The sequence below is a fragment of the Eschrichtius robustus genome, chromosome 10, assembly GCF_028021215.1.
Source record: "Eschrichtius robustus isolate mEscRob2 chromosome 10, mEscRob2.pri, whole genome shotgun sequence".
Classification (NCBI taxonomy): domain Eukaryota; kingdom Metazoa; phylum Chordata; class Mammalia; order Artiodactyla; family Eschrichtiidae; genus Eschrichtius; species Eschrichtius robustus.
In genome coordinates, this window is record NC_090833.1 from 34,398,583 (window position 1) to 34,421,122 (window position 22,540).

General features: G+C 47.8%; 1 protein-coding gene across 1 annotated transcript in view; it reads right to left on the reverse strand.

The window, feature by feature from the left end:
• Positions 1–22,540, reverse strand: part of TMOD1 (tropomodulin 1) — a 77,352-nt gene that overhangs the window by 14,283 nt on the left and 40,529 nt on the right. Inside the window, exons 4-8 of the mRNA XM_068552239.1 lie at positions 16,657–16,776; positions 9,545–9,634; positions 8,498–8,628; positions 6,666–6,773; positions 2,443–2,586 (exon numbers count right to left, since the gene is read on the reverse strand). Of these exons, the coding sequence (XP_068408340.1) occupies positions 2,443–2,586; positions 6,666–6,773; positions 8,498–8,628; positions 9,545–9,634; positions 16,657–16,776 (593 nt within the window). The remainder of the gene's footprint in view (positions 1–2,442; positions 2,587–6,665; positions 6,774–8,497; positions 8,629–9,544; positions 9,635–16,656; positions 16,777–22,540) is intronic.

Genomic DNA, 22,540 nt, shown 5'->3' on the forward strand with positions numbered 1-22,540 from the left:
CTCCTTAGAAGTAGAGATTCTTACTATCCCCATTTGACAAACGAGGAAACAGGCTCAGGGAAGCGAACGTCCTCGCACAGGGTGTTTAGCCAGGGTGAGGGTGATGGTCAGCACTGGCTCTGGGGAGACAGCACTGGGAGGAGTAGTGGGCAGCTCACTCCCCGTAAGCTGCCGCTGCAATGACCTGAGGCCAGTGCGCTGGGTCATCTTTGGCCAACGTTCTGCCCCGGGACTCAGGTTTCAGCTGACACTGGGTAGATCCTGACTCCCTGCCCGGGTAGGCCTGGAGTCACATGAGTGGCCAATCCCAGGGCCTGGCCCAGGGCTGCTGCCAAGCCTGCTACATGCCTTTGTTCCATCTGATCTGCCTGCAATAAAGCAGGGTCAGCAATGGAAGAAAGGGTGGAAGTGAGGGGGGCTGGGAACGGGTGATGCAACCGTAGGCCACTGGCATATGAGAAATGGAAGGTGTTGGATGCAGCAAACTCACATGACAGGGCTGCTGCGGGCTGATGTGGCCTCTTTATATGAATTAGAGAAAAGTGCCTTCTCTGGGTGAATAAAGCCCCATACCAAGTTTTGGAGAGTAGAGTATGGGTTGGATTTTGCCCCCTGCCTCCTCATTGGGCAGTGAACAACATATACAAATATCCAGGGCAGCCCTGCTTATAAAGTGCCACTGCAGGGCCAAGTTCTGAGCCGGGTAATAGGATATGGACATGACTCAGACACTGCACTATCTTCTGAGAACCTCACAGGGAAGCTGAGGTGCTGGGAGAACACAGGGAAGGAGCACCGAAGTCTCCTGGGGGGAGGCTTAGAGGCCCTGTGGCGGCTGAAGGGAGAAGGCGGTGATATGCTGGCTCTTGGGAAAAAACAAACAAACAAAAAGGTTGGATTTGTAGTGTTTGCCAATTTCCATAGTGTAAATACTCTCACTAGGAGTGACTTCAAGGTACCAGCGTGCCATCACTCAAGTGGAATTGAGAAGGGATGTGTACAGTCAGCTCCAGCATGCTGGTTCAAGCTGGCTCTAGAACCACTAGGAGAAAGAGAGGCTTCAACTGAATCCAGAAGGAAGAGGAGGATTTCTCTAGGCAGAGAAGGGGTAGGGGCAGGGGATGACATTCCAGGGGGAGAGAAAAGCAAGAGCTAAGACATGGAGGCGTGACAGTAAGTAGGGAGCAAACTGTGAAGAGTTTTGAAGGTTTATGATTGGGAGGGGACCATCAAAGTCTTCTGGAGGCTGGTGATGCTTTAGTTCTTGGCCAAGGTTACCTGCCTATCATGACTCATTAAGCTGTGCATTTAACTTCTATGCACTTTTCTATATGTTTGTAGTATTTTTCAATAAGGATAAAAAAGTAGAGATAATCTCATTCAGGGACAACCAGTGTTTACAATTTTGTTATACTTCCACCCAATCTTTTTCCTATATACATATGTATATGACCTTTCAGCAAACGTTTTCATGTAGGGGAAAAAACGCCCAAGTTCCCTATCCATAAACCATAAAGAAGAGAGCATTTTAGCACTGGGAGCAACACGGTGTCCTGGAGGGAGTGTGGGCTTTACAGTCAGAGACCTGCGTTCAAATCCTGCTTCCACAAGTGCTCACTTGGCGGCCCTGAGAAAGCTACTTGCCTTCAGCTTCTCTGAGCTGTTTTCTCTTCTGCAAACTGAGACTGATGACACCCATATCCTGCAGAGTTGTTGGGAAGATCAGAGATGATGTGTATAAGGTGCACAGCACAGAGCCTGCCCCCCAGGACACCCTCAACACATGCAACATACAAGATACTCTTATTAGCATTGTCTTAGAAAGTTGGAACTGAAAGAGTCGCCCTGAAAATAAATGACTGAACCACAGAAGGTATAGAGGAATGGTAACCCTGTAAGGATAAAGGCAAACTAGAATTTGCCCAGTGAATAACCTTCATGGTAAGGAGACCCAAAAGCCCATTGAGTGTGTGTGTGTGTTGGTGGGGGGGTGACACATGAAAATGGGGACGTTTAGCCTAGTGAGGAAGACTCCAATGGTTTATAAAACCTGTGCACCAGATGTGTCCTGTGTGCAGCAGAGAACAGAGTTAAACTCAACAAACAGCACTTATAGGGAGCTGATTTCTATTGGATATAAGGAAGGATATTCTCACTAAGAATGAAAGGGGCGATCTCGGTAAGGAGTGAGCTCCCCATCGCTAGGGGTATCCAAGCAGAAGGTGGCGGAGCACTTGGTGGGAATGATGAAGAAGGAAGGTGAGCATGGTGGAGGGTGTGGACTGGACAACCTTGGAGGCCCCTTAAAGCTGGGCTCTGGTGCTTTTATAAGCAGCAGCATGTGCTCTGTCCAGCAGCATCTAGTCCATACGGCAGCAAGCAGGAAAGTACAGAATGGCGAGCATCAAGTGAAGGACACAAGGAGACCTTCGCCCATCTTACCTGGTTATCGATCTTCAGTTCCACCAGAGAAGTGTTGTATGGAAGCGCTTCCACCAGGCGCAGGATCCCGGCTCCGGAAATGAAGTTGGATTCCACGTTCAGTGTCTTCAACACCTTGTTCACCTTGAGCATCTCAGCAAGGGCCTTGTACCAAAGGAGAAAATGCAGGGTATCCATGAGTTAGCCTGATCAAGGCTGGAGCCCCTGTGGGTAGAACCAAAAATACCGAGGGAGCCTTGCTGGGAGTGAGAGTCCCTTGCACACCGTCAGGGGCCAGGCAAGACGATCTCCACAACTTCCTTCACCAAGCACTACTCTGTGTCTCTCCTCCCCTCCAACTTGCCACGGCCCCGAACCCCTAGCTGGAGATTTACAGCTCCTTAGCCTGCATTCAAAGCCTCTATTACCTGGTTCCCCCACTCTGATCAGCCTCAACTCTGGCTGCCAGTCTTGGTGGGGCTACTCTCAGTTCCCCAGGCACACAGTGCTTTCCCTCTGCTCTGCCTTTGCTCATCCTGTCCCTGCCACCTGGAATGCTCTTTCCTTTCTGCTTCACTCGTTCAAACCCTGTCCCTCCTTTAAGGCCATTCTCAGTGCCCCTTTCTCCAAGAGCCTTTGCTGATGTCCTCCAGCTAGCTGTGCCTGCCCTCTTGAACCTCACAGACTTTATCCATAACCTCCCTCAAGGAACTTGTATTCCTGCATTTAGAGTTGTTTTTATTCTGGCGTTGGCTCCGCCATTAGCCTATATACTCTTGGTGGGCTGATGGTCACCTTATTCATCCCATGGTGCCCTCCAACCCACACAGTGCCCAGCACATAGTAGGTCCTCAGTCACTGTTCACTGAGTGACTAGTGGAGTCCCAACCTCCCTATATGCTCTCCACTTGTCTCTTCTATGTCCCTGTTGTAATTCAATGGAGTCGTCATTCTCTTTGAGCAGCAGAGAGGGGAGCCTGGGAAGCCATCCCGCTGGGCAAGTGACCTGGGCAAACCAGAGGAGAGGAGCTCGGGTGGCCCCAGCACGTTTTGGAGGACTTCAGCCAGGGGTGTAGATGATAATCAGAGCCTCTAAAGGAAATGAGGTAATTAGCAGGTGGTAGAAATGACGAGTCACGGAGGAAAGGAGACACCAGCAGCTGATGGGCCAGGATGTATGATCAGTGGACCCTGCTTGTCTGAAATGATGATCTGATCCAAGAATGCCCTTCCCACTGGCCCTGCTTGCTGAAACCTTTGCAAGGCTCAGCTCCCAGGATGCCTTCTGAGCCAAAATCCTCAGCTCCCCCTGCTTCCGTGTACCCCAGGATGACATGTCAGCTTCCTCTGTGACCCTGAGTAGGTTGGACCCTCCTGAGGGGAGGGAACGAGTCTGTGCCCGCTCCACAGCATCCTTCTTACTCCCCAGGAAAGGCCTGGCCTGATAATCAAAAAATTTAACAACCAGTATGTAAGTGCACCAGGCCAATCCAAGTAGACATACTAGTGGCTGAGCTGGTCCTGGAGGCACTGTCATGCCAGGTGTCAACTCTTTGTTTGCTGGATCAGAGTGGAGGAACGGGCAGGAGAAGAGCTGGGGCAGGCAGTTGGGGCACTAGCAGAGCTCTGGAAGCCTAATTGTTCTGGAAGTATTTTCATCTTCAACAATGGGTATCCTCGTGTGAAGGGGCTGACATCAGCTGTTGGCCTGGCACAGGGTCAATTCCCCATAAACATTCGTGGAGCTGAGCTGAGTGCCAGCATGCATGGGTGTGGTTTCTGATCCATGACATAGCAGTGGACAGGGCATGTGGCTTTGCCAGCTGTTTCTCTGTGGGCAAACTCAGGATCTACCAAGATGTCCTGAGGTCAGAGGACATCCATCTAGAGGTTCTCCACTGGCAGCAGTGAGAGACTATGAGCCACTTCCATCACTTCAAAAACGTCAAAGGAAATGTCCTATGTATTTTAAAAATCAGAAAATAATTGATGGCTATGAATGGACTTCAAAGCAAGGAAAGTTATTAGGGATAAAGAAGGGTAGTATATAACGATAAAGGGGTCAATTATCCAAGAAGACATAACAATCCTTAATGAGTACGTGCCTTATGACAGAGCATCAAACTATATGAGACAAAAACTAATAGAGTTGCAAAGAGAGATAGATGAATCCACTATCATAGTTGGAGACTTCAATACCCCTCTATGGATACGGACAGATCCAGCAGGCCAAAGATCAGGAAAGACATAACTGAACTCAACGACACTGTCAATCGAGTAGATATAATTGATATCTATAGACTGTCTCATCCAACAATAGCAGAATACACATTCTTCTTGTGCACACATGGAACATTCACCAAGACAGACCACATTGTGGGCCGTGAAACACATCCTAACAAATTTAAAAGAATAGAAATCATACAATATCTGCTCTCAGACTACAATGGAATCAAACAAGAAGTGAATAACAGAAAGATAACTAGAAAATTCCCAAATACATGGAGATTAAACAACACACTTCTAAATAACACATGGGTCAAAGAAGAAATCTCAAGATAAATTAAAAAGTATTTTGAACTATGACCAAGTGGGATTTATCCCAGGTATACAAGGTTGGTTCAACACTGGAAAATCAATTAATATAATTCATCACATCAACAAGCTAAAAAAGTAAAATAGTCATTTCGATAGTTGATAAAAAAGCATTTGACAATATCCAACATCCATGCGTGATAAAAACTCTCAGTAAACTAGGAATAGAGGGCAATTTCCGTAAATTGATAAAGAATATCTACAAAAAAATCTACAGTTAGGGACTTCCCTGGTGGCACAGTGGTTAAGAACCCACCTGCCACTGCAGGGGACATGGGTTCGAGCCCTGATCCGGGAAGATCCCACATGCCATGGAGCAACTAAGCCTGTGCACCACAACTACCTAGCCTGCACTCTAGAGCCCGCGAGCCACAACTACTGAGCCCACGTGCCACAACTACTGAAGCCCGTGCGCCTAGAGCCCGTGCTCAGCAACAAGAGAAGCCACCGCAATGAGAAGCCCGCGCTCCGCAACGAAGAGTAGCCCCTGATCGCCGCAACTAGAGAAAGCCCTCACGCAGCAACGAAGACCCAATGCAGCCAAACATAAATAATAATAATAATAAAAAACGCAATACCATTATTATTAGCACCCCAAACAATGAAATACTTGGGTATAAAGCTAACAAAATATGTACAAGATCTATATGAGCACAACTACAGAACTCTGATGTATGAAATAAAAAAAGAACTAAATAAATGGAAGTATATTCCATGTTCATGTACAAGAAAACTCAGTATTGTCAAGATATCAGTTCTTCCCATTTTGATATAGATTCAATGCAATCTCAATCGAAACCCCAGCAAGTTATTTCGTGGATATCAACAAACTGATTGCTACTAAATGGTTAATTACCATGCCTGGTAAGCTAATTCCTGTACCTTTTTACCTGCTATTAGTATTGTAGTAGTCACACTGTACTGTTATCCTTTAGCTGTCTGCATGGCTGGATGGACCATTATGTTCATGAAAGTGGGAGCTATGACTGTCTTGGTCACAATTGTATTCTCAGAGCCTAATTCACTGCTGGGCACAGAGAGACTCCATAAATATGTGTTGAATTTTTTTTTTCCTAAAAACGAATTGATGGCTACTTTATAATAAGTACAATTTAATCTAATCAGCAATATCTTTAAGACATAGGTAAAAAACAAATAAAATTGGTCGTTGGAAACCACTGATGAAGACAATAATTTTTTAGATATGGAGAAACTGAGGACCAGGGAGGGGCGGGCCCTTGTCTACTCATGACATGCTGAGTGGTGAGAGAGCCGGCTTTAGGGTACATTTGACTTGCTTTTAAATCTCAGCTCCACCTCTCACTTGCTGTGCAACTTTGGACAAATCAAGTTGCCTGAGCTCCCTTTGCCTCAGGTTCTTCATCCGTAAAGTGGGGAGCCCTGCACCTCTGGGATCAGGGGTGGTTATGGAGATTAACTAGGATAATGTACAGATGGTGCCTGGGTAATGGCTGTTCTGTCCATGTCCTCTCCTGGCTCCTAGCCCAGTGCCTTTCACCACATCACACCACACCACACCACACAGGGTTCTTCATCAGTGGCACATGGCCAGTCCTGAGGCTACAAACGTCAACCTTCCTGTTTCTATGCCTCCCACTCTCAATGCAGCAGATCAGAAAGGTACATACAAATGCCACGGGGTCATTGCTCCGTGTCCCCACGATGCTGAACTTCTTCACATACGAGTTCTCTTTCAGGGCTTCTGCATACACCTTGAGAGTGGGTATGGGGATATTCTGCAGAGAGAAAGGCAGGCAGTGACCAGCAGCCCCTGTCAGGGGTGGGTAGGGCAGAGGGATGGGGCAGCAGCTCTCTCACACATGCAACCTGATTCCCTGCAAGTCTCTGACCAAAAAGCTGAATGGGCAAAGGGTTCCTGCTTTGCCCCAAATGGCTGAGATTGGAGGAGAACTTTCGGGTAAACAGATTGAGAAAATCCTCCCTGAAAATTTCAGATAGGACCTGTAATTTTCTCTTTGTACATGCGGAGACCGGAGGAGAAGGAATACATCAAGGCAAAGGATGCAGAAGAGTGTTGTGGTGAGAGCTCAGGTCTGGCGGTGTGGGAGAGGGCAGGGGCTTGGCCTCCGCCCCAGCACTGGCAATGTTTCTGACTTGCTGTGTGACTCTGGGGAAGCCTCTGCTCCTCTCTGGGTTTGTTTCTGGAAAACTAAGGTGTGGCATGGCCCTAGATGATCTTTAAGAGATGTATGTCCCAGAGGATCTCAGCCTGCCACACATCAGAGGTGCCGGGGGAACTTTCACAAAGTGCTGATGCTCAGGCCTGCCCCGGACCAATAAGATCAGACTCTCTGTGGGGAGAGGGACCGGGCATTGGCATTTATTTATTTTTTAATCTCCTCAAGTGAAAACCACTGATCTAGTCCAACTGCCTCACATGCAGAGGGGAAACTGAGGCCTGGAGAGGGCCGAGCCCTTGCCTGAGGCCTCACGGTGAAGACACAGGGCCGTGGCCAGGTTCCACACCCCCACGCCTCCTGGTACGCACTGCCAGGGTGCACGGCTCTGAATTGTGCCAGCATCTCCCACTGTGCACATGGCAGACAGCGGAGGCGCCCGAGAGAGAAAGAGCCTGGCTGTGTTTGAACGGATCTCTCATTTCAGAGCGTCACTTTAGCCCCCGTGGGAGCAGAGCATGGGAAGGCCAGGTGCAGGAGAACACTGCGGGCGCAGGTTTCCGATCTGATTGTGCCGTGGGGCTGGCAGCCACTTAAAAGAAAGTGGAGAAGAAAGGAAAGGGGAGCCGGGGAGTGAGAGGCTCACTTCTTATCTTACATCCACACCCCCCGAGAACTAATCCCTCTGGCCCCTGGGCTGAGCAGGTGGGTAGGCAGCTGGGCCTGCTTCTGAATTCCTCCTGCAGCCTGTCCATCCGTCCCCCCTCTGCCCTTAGTGGTCACACAGGAAAGGTCCGGACAGATGTGGGCCGACGGCTTGGAATATGTCTTTGGACATTTGGGCTGACAGTTCCCTTCTAAGGTTGCAGAATGAAGCTGAATATGTGCATGCTACACTGGTTCAGGGCTAGGTCCCTCCCCGGGCTTGGGTTACCCCATGAACCTGGTGGGCCCCGGGCTTTTCCAGCCTCGGGATCCCGTGCAGCCATATGTGTCTGACTCAAGATTTTATCTCAGAGAAGCTCTCAGTGTTTTGCATAAGGTGGCGGGTTTCCAGAGCCGAAGCTGGGTTGGCCTGTGGTGAACATCTGGGTCTGATGTCAGTCCCAGAAAGAAACCAGGACCATGGGCTGTGCTGGTTTACACTATCCTCCCTCCGAAAGCTTCTGTCTCTATTCCTGATCCAGAAGCACCCAGAGTCCAAGCAGGACCCTGCTGTCTCCGCACAGCCAGGCCCGGGTCGTCTGGCTCTGGGTGGCACTAGACATGCCTTCGCCACCTCCCCCCAGCAGGGCAAGTGGAGTGAAAGGGGTTAACCTCACCCGGATGTTGTTGAGGTTGACCTCTTCAAGTTTTGGGTCGTTGCTCTTTATCCGCTCCAGCGTTTCCTCCAAGTCTGTTGCATTTGGTTCTTCATCAGGCACAGGCTTGTATTGTGTAGGTTTGATCACACCTAGAGTGACCGACAACAGGCAGGTGGCTCACAGAGACGGGGCGTCACTCTCCCTCGACATAAGGACACCGGAAGGAAGCGGCAGCAGAGCTCAGGGACACGGAAGGCCGAGCATCTCAGGGGCTATGGGGGATGGGGGCGGGCAGTGGGCGGGGCCAGGAGTCTGGGCCCTACTTGGACTCCGCCTCTGCCGTCCTGCAACAACTGGGTGAATGCGCTAAACTGTCTGAACCTCGGTGTCCTCATCTGCAGAATGTGAACAGTCGTTCTACCCAGTGGGCTCTTGTGAGGGTAAAATGAAGGCTGGATGGGAAAGAAATGTGTAGGCCTTCCAGAGGGAGGGATAATTGCGCGTTGGGTGCCCTCGTTTCTCTCTGGGGCCAAAATGCCAGCTTGGAACAATGCAGTGAAGCGATTCAGACAATGCAATATTGGCACAGGAAAGGACAAGGAGACTCGTGGAGCAGGAGAGGCATCCGGAGACAGACCCATGTGGATACATGGACATTTATGATCAAGGTGGAGTCCCAAACCAGAGGTGAAAGGATGAACTTTACAAAGGGTGGTGTTCGGACAACAGGATATTGATTTAAAAAAATGAAAGTTCAATCTCATCTCACACCACACACAAACATGAACTCTAGGAGGATTAAGAAGTTGAATATAAGAAGTAAACCTCTAAGACTTACAGAAGAAAATACAGGAGGATGTTTTGTTAATACTGGGATGGGGAGGGTCTTCGTAAATAAGTCACAAAATCCCAGGAGAGTAAAAGGAAAAAGTGGATAGATTTGGCTTTATAGAATTCGAAATCTTCTGCAGTGAGCCAGAGAGCGGGCAGAGGCAGCAAGACGTGGGAGGACCCCTCACTTCCAAGGTGCCCTCGCTGGGGGCAGGGAGGGGTGCCCGTACTCACTGTTGAGTCCCTCCTTGTTCACGATGGAGCTGCTGCCCAAGGCCTGGTAGTACTGCTGGTTGCTCATGAGCGTGTGCATGCCCAGGATAGCTGCGGGGACACGAAGGGCCCATGACGCGCCTCTCAGACAGAGAGCCTTCTGGGCACGGACATTCCATGCCCCAGGAAGTTTTGCTCACAGAAATGGCAAGAAACACTTGCATGTAAACTTTTAAATTTTATTTGGTTTTTACTCTTGCCTCTATTGACGTGACTCTCGAATCTCCATCCCCAGCCTAGGTTTCTCTGTCCCTGGCCTCAGATTCCTAGATGTCCCTCTGATGTCCCACTGGCACGTCCAACCCAACTTGGCCAAAACGGAACTCCTCTTTCCCGACAACAGCCTCTTCCTTCGGCTCACGTTCCATCTGGTCATCCTGCCTGTCCCTCGGGGTAGACCCTCAGTCACATGGCACCCCTTCCCCTAAATCCTCACCCTCCTATACAGAGCCTCTCATCTGTCCCACCTCCCACTCCATCACCTCTGTCCTGGTTAAGGCCCTATCAGTTCTCGCCTGTATTATCACAGCTGTGGAATCACTGGTACTCTGGCCTCAGTCTCTTCCTATCTTCCCCCACCAGCATTCAGCACAGAGCAGCCAGAAAGATCTCTCTGGAAAGGCAAACCTAACCACATTCCCCCGTGATCAGTCATTCTTTCATCCGTTCATTTGTTCGACATTTACCGAGTGCCAGCATCATGTGTCCAGCTCCAGGGGGGTGGGGACAGTGAGGAACAAGAAAGACAGGGGCTCTGCCACGTAGGTTACAGTCTGCTGGGAATGAGAAACTAAGCAGGTACCCACACAATTAAAAACGTAAGTGCAGAGTATGCTAAGTGTTGTAAAGAAAAAGTTCAGTGTGCTCTGGGAGAAGAGAACAGAGAAACTTGGGATGAGAGAGATGAATATAGATGTTGGCCAAGTTAAGAGAAAGGAGGTAGAACATTCTGGGCAGAGGGATGGCGGGTGGGAAGCCCTAGGCTTGGGGAGTGGAAGGCCAGGGAGGGAGGGGGAAGCTGAAGATGGATAGAGATGAAGTTGGACATGTGGCAGAGGGCAACAGGTCCTCACCAAATGCTTATGTCGGGCTAGAGAGTACACTGTACATCAGTGACACTCAGTCTGGTTGTGCATCGGAATCACTGGGAACCTTTTGAAACTCCTGATGCCCAGGACTCCCCCAGACCAACTAAACCCCAATCCCTGGGCTGGGGCCAGGCATCTGCCTTTTTTAAAGCTCCCCAGGTGGTTTCACCGGGCAGTCGAGGTTGAGAACTGCCTAATGCCATCCCCCTTAATCTTCACAACAACCTTTTGGAGTAGATTTTATTCAAATAGGCAAGGTCACATCCTACAGGGTCTTCTAGGTCCAGGTAAGGAGCTCAGATGTCTTTTTCTAGGTGTGGCCTGAGCAGGGAGTGAGATGGTCTGACTCAAGTTCTGTGACTGTTACTCAGGCTGAATGTGGAGCACTGACTAGAGGGGAGGGATGGGCGTGCAGGACCATGAGGCTGGTGCCGCATCCGCCTGGGAAGACGGTGCCTTGTGACTCCAGAGCCTGGCTTCACTGGCCCTCCCCGGGGCTGGCCCTGCTTCAATAGCCTTGTCCCTTGCCCAGGCCCTTTCTGCTCAGGCAACACAAATGGTCGCTGCTCAGCAGATGCTCCTGCTTCTGCCAATGCTGCCTGTCTGCTGGCAATCCTCTCTCCATCTGCACTGCCCACTGCTGAAATGCCCCCCAGGAGAGTTTTGAGATTTAGCAAATAAAAATACAGGATACCCAGTTAAACTGTAATTTCAGATAAACAATGAAAAATGTTCCAGTAAAAGTACATCCCATTCAGTATTTGAGACCTTCTTATATTAGAAACTTATTAATCATTTATCTGAAATTCAGATCCAACTGAGCATACTATATTTGATCTAACAACTCTACCTCCCCATCCTTTAAGTTTGGAATAATGCTTCCTCCCCCAGGGAGTCCTCCTGGATTCTACCTTCTCTCTCTGTAGCTCTCTCACAGCACCTGGTGTCCTTATCACAGTACATAGTCAACACAGTGTTAGAGCTTTCTGGGTACATGCATGCTTCCCCTACTGGACTGTGGGCTTCCGGAGGTCAGGGAAGAATATTATCTCTCTTCTACCTCTTCCAGAAGACGGTATTTGGTAAACATTTGCTCATTTAAAAAAATTCCCCTGGCCATTTCATTAGACACGATTTCTAGTTAGAGAGACAACAGCGAGCCTTTAGTGAAGACTCAAGAGAACCAAGTTCCAGCCCTGACTCTGCCCCTGATGCTGTGTGACCTTGGGTAAGTCCCCTCCCCTCTCTGGGCTTCAGCCTCCTCTGTACAATGAGGGGTGAGACCAGACCACTGGTTCTCAATCATGGCTGCATATACAAATTACCTGGGAGCTTTACGACAATACCAGTGCTCCTCCTGGACAAACTGATTCGAATCTCTGGAGATGTATTTTTAATCTCCTTGGATGATTTTTTATGCTTAGTGGGAGCTACGAACCACAAGACAAGATGATCTCAAAGTACCTTCTGTTTCTCACATTCTAAGAGTCTTCTCTGCTAAAATTAGACTTGCCTGCTCATCGCTAAGGAGAACTGGTACAGAGAGAGGCATCTGCACTGTTTTGAGCTCTCTGGGCTTTAATTTAGGCTGCATTTCTGTGGGCAGAGGGAGCTGAAGCCTGAGTCAGCAGCAGGTGAATCAGATCACCTGGAGTCACCTTCTGGAGCTGGCTCTTCCAGCTCCCATACAGAGAGCGGCTTTGGTGGTGGTTCTGGGCTGCTGCTGGGATTCTAGTTTGGAAAAACAGTTTGGAAAGGTTGCTGGGAATCATAGGAAAGATGTAACCTCATATGGCTGGCTGGTCTTGCTTAGAGTGTATAGAGAGGTGGAAAATGGAAAATGCATTTTGTGCTTGGACAATAGCTTCTTGTAATGGTCCAGAAAGAGAAGGCAGAGGCAGGAAGGTTACAAGGAAGTGCTGGGGGACAGAGGAAGGAGACCTGGGCTCCAGTCTGGGCCTTGGTACTAATTTGCTGGGTAACCCTATCCAGGTCACTTCTACTTTTGGGTCCTCGGTGTTCTCACCTGTAAAATGGACTATGTTTGAAGGCTGATCTCTTACCTTCACATGGGACTTAATAGCCACATGGCAATTTCTCATCTTCTTACGCTGTTTGATTTTTACAGCAAGCATCCAGGGCAGTTACTGTCGGTCCCCACTTTTCCAGCAGGCTCAAGAGGGAAATGGTTGGTCAGAGACCGTTCGGTGAGGACCCTCCTGGCTTCTAAGTTAGTGTCCCCACCCACACCGCTACACACTAGGTCACCAATAGGTCTAAAGTTCTAAAACTTACCCTCCACTTCAGAATTCTAAGGACAGATAACAGTATATTCTAGGAGGTAATGTATGTCAATAGCAGCCCTAAGAAGAAATAAAACGACTTTGCAGTTCAGAGGAGATTAGAGTTCTAAGAAGGAAGGAGGGAAGGAGGGAGGGAAAAAGGGAGGGAAGGAGGAAGGGGAGAGGCCAAGCTAAATCTCCACTGCTGAGCAGAATGCTTGGTGGCTCTGAAGCCAGTATTTCCTCTCCCGTCCTAAGCCCTAAGCACCAAATCGTGACTTTATCATTTTTTGGTTTTGCACACTCCATGTCACCAGGAGTGAGTGATAGAGAAAAAGAGCACATCAACATTGCTTGCTGCTTCATTCTTTTTTTTTTAAATAAATTTATTCATTTTCATTTATTTATTTTTGGCTGCATTGGGTCTTCGTTGCTGCGTGCGGGCTTTCTCTAGTTGCGGCGACCGGGGGCTACTCTTCGTTGTGGTGCGTGGGTTTCTCATTGCAGTGGCTTCTCTTGTGGAGCACAGGTTCTAGGCACGCGGGCTTCAGTAGTTGTGGTACATGGGCTCAGTCGTTGTGGCTCGCGGGCTCCAGAGCTCAGGCTCAGTAGTTGTGGCGCACGGGCTTAGTTGCTCCGCGGCATGTGGGATCTTCCCGGACCAGGGCTCAAACCCTCTTCCGCTAGGATGCGTCTCCCCGCCTAGTTCACCTCTACTCTCCCTCCTTTCGGCTCAGCTTCGGTCCCCACCCTCATCTTGCAGCCCCACCACCTCACTCGGCCCTTTCTCCCTACAACAGTCACTCCCACTTCCTTCCACGTTGGCCTCAGTGTTTGTTTAACCTCGGCTCCTCGAGGGCAGGAACCGGGCCGCTTCCTTACGATTGGTCCAGAGCAGTCGGAGGCTTAGTTAATGGAAATGCTCTGCCTGGGAGTTGAGCTGTGGGGAGCAGAGATGACCTGAAGACCCTGTGCCCAGCGCATCCTCCTCTTCTTTCCCTAATGAGTCATCCACTCGGGGCTCCAGCACTGACAGCAGAGTCATTTGATAATCCCTCTGAGCTGCCTAACAAGGGGAGTGACGTCATGGAGGGTGATCGGAGGAGAAGGACCAGGATAAAAACAGCCCTTGGGGTGAGTCAGTGTGGAGATGCTGGACAACCATTCACTCACCCACCGCCCAGCTGCACAGATTAACCGGGACTCAAGGGGACCCCGCATCAGGGAGACGGTTCCGTCAAAACACCCGAGCCTAATGTGGATCTAATGCAACTTGTGTGGTTTCTGACAAGCAAACCAGTTGAGTATCCTGAGCTAAGTGCTCCATTTCCATCCAGGTGACCTCCTCACTGCTATGTACTTCATAGTGAAAATGAATACCTTCCTCTCTCAGCCCTGACACCTTTTAAGCCACTGCCCTTTGTCCTTTCCCAAATGTTCTGCCTCCTTAGGAAAGGGTTGTCTGGACCGAGGGTCTATACATTGGCTCTCCTGTTTCACTCCTTAGGCCCTGCAACCTGGCTTTGGTGCCCCTTCCTCCTCTTTCCTAAGAATGTCATCAGGACTGGTGCACAACACCCACGAGAAGCAGGAGGATGTGAGAAGCAGAAGACACTGCGGCCGGCTGAGTTTCCTGGAACTGGCGGGCTCACCTGGCCTCTGGCTTCACCTCTGAGTCTCCCGGCCAGCCCTGAACCCTCATTCTGTCTCCCTAGCTCTTGCGTTAGGCTCTGCCCATCTTGATTTGGCCGTTGGTTCCCAGCCCATTTGTGGCTACCTGGCCTCCACTGTGGCTATGTTCACCCCATTTCCACTCCTCTCCCAAAGGCTTCTACCTTGGCCAGGGCCCTTGCCTCCAGAGCCCTGGGTGCCCGCTACTGCCAGGCCCTCTGCCTGGAACTTGATGATGCTAATGACACCCACCTCTCTATCTCCAGTGTGGACCCTTTGCAGAACTCAAGACTTTCACGTAGGGACTTCCCTGGTGGCGCAGTGGTTAAGAATCCACTTGCCAATGCAGGGGACACGGGTTCAATCCCCGGTTCGGGAAGATCCCACATGCTGTGGAGTAACTAAACCCGTGCGCCACAGCTACCGAGCCTGCACTCTAGAGCCCACGAGCCACAACTACTGAAGCCCGTGTGCCACAACTACTGAAGCCCGCGTGCCTAGAGCCTGTGCTCTGCAACAAGAGAAGCCACCGCAGTGAGAAGCCCGAGCACTGCAACGAAGAGTAGCCCCTGCTCGCCGCAACTAGAGAAAGCCCGCGCACAGCAACGAAGACCCAACGCAGCCAAAAATAAATAAATAATTTTTTTTAAAAAGCCTTTCATGTACAACTGCCCTTGATTGAGTGGCCCACAGGCACCCTGAACTCTAAAGGTCCCAAACTGAACTCCATATTTCCCCTACACCCGCTCCTCCCCCACTGTTATGGTTGAATTGTGTCCCTCCAAAATTGTTGATTTTGTCCTGATTTGTCCCTCCAATATGTTGAATAAAGTAATTTCTAGTACCTTAGAATTTGTAACTATATTTGGAGATAAGGTCTTTAAAGAAGTGATTAAGTGTCAATGAGCCTGTTAGGGTGGGTCCTAATCCAATCTGTCTGGTGTACTTACAAGAAGGAGATTAGGACATACAAAGGGACACAAGGCGACACATGCACAGAGGGACACCATGAGATACGGTCATCTGGAATCAAGGAGAGAGGTCTCAGAGGAAACCAATACTGTGGACACCTTGATCTTGGACATCTAATCTCCAGAACTATTGAGAAAATACATTTCTGTTATTTAAGCCACCAGCCTGTGGTATTTCGTTAGGGCGGCCTGAGCAGACTAACGCACCTTCATTAATGGCACCAACGTCCACTTAGTCTCTGGAGCCAGGTCTGGGCTCCTCCCTTGACCTCACAGTTGACCCTGTCTTTCCTCTCCCCTTCCCACTTGCCTTGAGTCTCTCCCTACCCCATCCACACTCCTGTCATCATCTGGGTGAGGGTTAGTAGCCCCCAAGACTGCAGAAGAAAAAGACCAGCTACCTCACTGGGCCAGGGAGCACAGCATGATGGTGGGCACACTGTGGCCAGAGCCTGACACCCCGGGGGGAAGGGACATGGGCGAGTGGGACAGGGACCAGACAGTAAAAAGGGGAAAAGAGCAGGTGGCAAAAAGCTCTGGATATCAGGCCACCTTCTGGAGTTTTAGGGGCTGTTTGTGAAGATCACATGGAAACACACATGAAGATGGAGGGTGTTGTACAAATATGAGATATGGGGTGATCGCCTCAAAGCCCGGCTCTCCAAGCTGTGCAAAATGGTAAAATCAGATGACTTGCTCCAGCCCTCTGTGAGCCTCCTGGACCTGAGATGCCGGCAGCCCTCTGTCTGCCCCCTTCTATCGTCTCTTCCCAGGCGGCCTGAGCAGGATTTGATGCCATGGCTGGTGAAGGGCCCAGGCTGCCTTGCACATCCCTCTGGGATGGGGTCTCATGGCAGCAACAGCTGGCTCCGTGGTGGGAAGGGTTTTGGTTTTATCTCCATTTTACTCATTTCGGTTTTTGATAACAGAGTTCTACCTCCTCTAGTCCTTGTTAGAAACAGAGAAGGTGTTTATGTTGAAATAAACCATCCAAGGCTCGCCTGCAGACGTGGGTCAAACGCTTTTGGAGGACGTGGGCAAGCATCAGGAACGCCTCTTACCTGCGATGTCACAGAGTTCCGCATCCGAGGCATTTGCCAGGGCCTCCTCCAGCTCCGGCTCCAGTGTCACGCTTTCCAGCACGGGGTCCATCGGCTTCTGCTTGGGGACCCAGACTTTTCCTGAAAACACACGGGGTGCCCATTACAGGGAGTGCAGCTGCACTGGGGCCCTGGGTGGACCGTCCCAAAGCCCTGTGGATCCCTCGATACCGAGATTCCATTAAAACTTCTCCCTCTGGGGACCCGGTGCCAAACTTGTCCAAAGAAAGGGAATCAGAGATCTCCAACAAAGCACGCTTCACGTTTGAAAAGAAGAACTTTATAACTTGGTCAAAGGAGACTGCTCACTACTGAAAACACTGGTTATTAATTTTAACGATCTGTAAGTAGGAAAAAATACAAAAGAAAAATATAATAAAATGCCAGGGTCTGGAATACTCCAAACAAGCATTCTGGTATGAGAGAAAAATTTAGAAAGATTTCTAAGCCAAATAAATAAAATACACTCAGATTATTAAAAGAGGCATAGGGAGAAAATATCATGTCTCTTGGGACACTATATTTTTACAGCGTCAGACTCATAACTGAACGAGAGAGCAAAGAGCAAAGAGGATGGTCGGTCGCTGCAGTGTGCACCAAGAGGGGTTGTTAAAGCAGTTATGGGGCATCCATACGATGGCATTCTAGCAGTTATTATTATAAAGGATGGTGGAGCTCTCTGCTTACTAAGAAAGGAAAATGGCCAAGACAAAATCTTGTGTGAAAAAGCAAGTTTACAAAATAGCATGAATCATTTAATTCCATTTATGAAAAATTGCACATATATCAATATATATTTATCCATGCAACACATATTTACTGAATACTTCCTATATGCCTAGCACCTTTCTTGCCGCTAGGGGGACAGCAGTGAACAGTATACAGTTTAGTGAAAGAAGACAGATAATAAACAAAACATGTAAAGATGCCAGATAGTACTAGCAATCACAAAGGAAAATAAAGCCAAGCAAAAGACTAGGAAGTTCCAGGCTGGGGTGTGGGTGAGGTGGGCTCTGCTATTTTGGGTAGCATGGTCAGGGAAGATGACCTGTGAGCTGGGCCCTGACAGAGTGAGGAAATGAGCCCCTCAGACCAGCGACAAGACAAGGATGCCTGCTTTCATTGCTCCTACCCAACTGTGTATTGAAAGTTCTAGTCAGAGGAAATGGACAAGAAAAAGAAATACATGGCATCCAGACTGGAAAGGAAGAAGTAAAATGATCTCTGTTCACAGATGACATGATGTTTTGTGCAGAAAATGTTCCACACACACACAAAAAAACAGGGTACAAGATTAACATATACAAATAGGTGGTGTACACCAGCAAATAACAATCTGAAAGGGAAATTAGGAAAATAATTTCATCTACAATACAATCCAAAAGAATAAAATACATAGGAATAAATTTAACCAAGGAGGTGAAAGACTTGTGCATGGAACACTATAAAACATTGTTGAAAGAAATGAAAGAAGACCTAAATAAACAGAAAGATATCCCAAGTTCATGGATTGGAAGACAATATTAAAATGGCAATATTGCCCAAAGTAATCTACAGATTCAATGCCATCCTTATCAAAATTCCAATGGCCCTCCTCCTTTTTTTTTGGAAATGGAAAACCCAGTCCTCAAATTCATATGGAATTGTAAGGGGCTCCAAATAACCAAAACAATCTTGATAAAGAACAAAGTTGGAGGACTCAGACTTCCTGATTTCAAAACTTACTACAAAGTTAAACAGTGTGACACTGACATAAGGATAGGCATATAAAAAAATGGAATAGAATTGAGAGTCCAGAAATAAACCCATACATCTATGGCAAATTGATTTTTGACAAGGGTGCCAAGTCCATTGAATGGGGAAAGAATAGTTTCTTCAAGAAGTGGTGCTGGGGGGCTTCCTTGGTGGCGCAGTGGTTGAGAGTCTGCCTGCCAATGCAGGGCACACGGGTTCGAGCCCTGGTCTGGGAGGATCCCACATGCCGCGGAGCGGCTGGGCCCGTGAGCCACAATTGCTGAGCCTGCGCGTCTGGAGCCTGTGCTCCGCAACGGGAGAGGCCGCGATAGTGAGAGGCCTGCGCACCGCGGTGAAGAGTGGCCCCCGCTTGCCACAACTAGAGAAAGCCCTCGCACAGAAACAAAGACCCAACACAGCAAAAAATAAATAATAAATAAATTAAAAAAAAAAAAAAGAAGTGGTGCTGGGACAACTGGATATCCACAAGCAGAAAGATAAAGCTGGACCCCTATCTCATACCATACACAAAAACCAACTGGAAATGGATCAATGATTTAAATATAATAGCTAAAACTATAAAATTCTTAGAAGAAAACATAAGCGTAAATCTTTATGACCTTAGATTTGGCAAAGTATTCCTAGATATGACAACAAAAGAATAAGCAACTAAAGAAAAACAGATCAATTGAACTTAACCAAAATAAAACTTTTGTGTATCAAAGGACATTATCAAGAAAGTGGAAAGATAACATACAGAAGAGGAGAAAATATTTACAAATCATATATCTGATAGGGTCTAGTATTCAGAATATATAAAGAACTTTTACAACTCAATAACAAAAAGAAAAACAACCCAATTTAAAAATGGGCAAAGGACTTATAGACATTTCTCCAAAGAGGATATACAATTGCCTCTAGGTATCTGAGAGGGATTGGATGTTCAAGTCCCTTATATAAAATGGTATAGTATTTGCATATAACCTACACACATCCTCCTGTATACTTTAGATCATCTCTAGGTTACATATAATACCTAATACAATGTGAATGCTATGTAAATAGTTGCCAGTGCGTGGCAAATTCAAGTTTTGCCTTTTTAAACTGTGTGGAATTTTTCTGAATATTTTTGATCCACAGTTGGGTGAATCCGCGGATATGGAACCTGCGGATATGGAGAGTCAGCTGTACAGATGGCCAAGCACATGACAAGATGCTCAACATCATTAGTCATTAGACAAATGCAAATCAAAACCACAATGAGATACCACTTCACAACCATGATAATGGCTATAATAAAAACCAAAAACCAAAATGGAAAATAACATGTTGGCAAGGATGTGGAGAAATTGGAACCCTCATATATTGCTGATGGGAATGTAAAATGGTGCAGTTGCTTGGGAAAACTGTTTGGCAGTTCTTCAAAAAATTAAACACAGAATTACTATATGATCCAGCAATTCCACTCCTAGGTATATACCCAAAAGTTATCCGGACAAATACTTGTATAGGAATGTTCATAGCACCACTAATCACAACAGCCAAAAAGTGGAAACAACCAAAATGTTCGTCAATGGACAAATTGTGGAATATTATTCAGTAATACAAGGGAATGAATGAGTCTCGAAAATAATATTCTAAGTGAAAGAAGCCAGACACACAAAGTCACATATTGTATGATTTAATTTATAGGAGATATCCAGAATAGGTAAATCCACAGAAACAGATTGGTGGTTGCCAGGGGTCGGGAGCGAGGGGCATGGGGAGTAACTGCTTATTGGGTACAGGGTTTTATTTTGGAATGATGAAAATGTTTTGGATCTAGATAGAGATGGTAGTTGCACCACATTGTGTGTGTACTAAATGCCACTGAATTGTTCACTTGAAAATAGTTAACTTTATGTTATGTGAATTTTACTCCAATTTTTAAAAACCTGCTCATTTTGGCTACTGATTGAGAATAGCCTGAAGTGGGGCCAGGAATGAAGCCAGGAGATGGTTAGCAGGCTCCTTCAAAAGTCCACATGAGAGATGATAGTGACTTGGACCAGAGGTGGGGAGGGGTGGGAAGAGCAATGTTCAGAAGGATATTCACTAAAATGGGATCAGTGCCTACCTCTCAGCAGAGAGTATTACTTTGTTTTGTTATTTAAATTGTTTACAGGGGCTTCCCTGGTGGCACAGTGGTTAAGAATCCGCCTGCCAGTGCAGGGGACATGGGTTCAAGCCCTGGTCCGTGAAGATCCCACATGCCGTGGAGCAACTAAGCCTATGCGCCACAACTACTGAGCCTGCGCTCTAGAGCCTGCGAGCCACAACGACTAAGCCCGTGTGCCACAACTACTGAAGCCTGCGCGCCTAGAGCCCGTGCTCCGCAACAAGAGAAGCCACTGCAATGAGAAGCCCGTGCACCGCAACGAAGAGTAGCCCCTGCTTGCCACAACTAGAGAAAGCCCGTGTGCAGCAACGAAGACCCAACGCAGCCAAAAAATAAACAAATAAATTTATATAAATAAATAAATAAATAAATAAATAAATAAATAAATTGTTTACACCAAAGATCAATTACTATACAAGCAGAACAGTCAGCAAAGTCATCTGGGAGAAAATGTATCATAACCTTCACCAGAGGTGCATCTGGAAAACAGCAAATCAAAATGGCTAAAAAGAAAACGAAATGGCTAAAAGGAAAATGAACTGTGAAAATGACTGATGCAGTAACTATGATGAACATTCAGTAAATATTTAAGACCTATGGTTTATTATGCTCCTGCAGCAGGTGCCTCCATGAGGGTGGTGACTCTAAGACACTATAAGAGGGACTCAGACGTCTTCCCTTCCTTCATCTTACTAGTTGGGATGTGGGTGTGATGACTGGAGCCTCAGCAGCCAGATGGACCATGAGGACAAGAATATATTACAAGGATGGCAGAATGAAAAACTGGAAAGGGTCTTGATTCCTAATGCCAAGGAAGATGTCTTACAAGCCCTGGAATGCCTAACCCTGCAGCTCTACTAAGTGAAAGAAAACTAAACTTCCATTTTAAGTCTCTCTTATTTTACTTGTTTCTTCAGCACATGCAGCCAAATCTGTATAATGAAAATACCCTGCATGGAACTTTATTCTGATTCCCCCACTTGAATGAGAGTGAGGGAAAATCCAAATTCTTCAGGACTTTGCACCAGTTTATGGCTCTTACCACATCCTGCTGGGTTTTGTAGTGCCTGAAATGCTATTTCCCCTCAGCCTAGGCTCTCTCTAGGCCCAGCGTGGGGCAAGTGCTCAGTAGAGCTGGACTGAACGGCCCTGCATCTGCCTGTTAGAGCTGGAAGGTCTCCTTCCCCACACTCTCTGCTGAGACTGTACTTATTCAATATACATGGACTCCAACAATCATCATGTAAATATTTTATGATGACGATGCTGGTGGTGGTGATGATGATGATGATGAAAAACCTTTTAGGCTTGTCATAATATGAAAATAGAATAAATTCTAGCTACCCTCCTTGGGTCAGCCTGGTTTTTCACGAGGGCACTCAGGCTCTGGGAGTCTGGAGAGCTGTTCCCGGCTCGGGGCCAGGTCAGCACTCTGCGAAGGGGCAGCAGGACTGGTTTATATATCGCCCAGATTCCCTTCCCCATCCCCCATCTCATCTCCAGCTCCTTCCCTGGGAGGGGGATGGGCACACAAGGGAGCAGATGCCAGTAATGACTCACCAACTGTCCACTCAGGTCTGCTGCTGACTCTCTCACAGCCTTGGTTTCCCCATTTTTCAAATGTGTAGGGGGGATAGTGGGAGTTTTAAGTCCCCATGAAATCCAGAGATTTTATTATCTTTACCTGCTGCACAGAAATCACTCCTCATGGTACAAGTACCTTGCTTAAAACCATCTTGTGCCTACGCTCTCAGCGAGGCACACCCAGCCCTTATGGTCAAGGGCCCCTTCCCCTGCCGCCAGCTCCAGGGTGCCTCAGACCACACAATTCTTCCAAAGCTCTGTAATCCAGAAGTCTCCTGGGCTTCCCTGACCTTCCAAGTTTTCAGTAAAATCTGGACTGAGCTTCAATTCCAGGCGCTGGGATGGCTAGAAGTCCTCCCTGAAATGCCC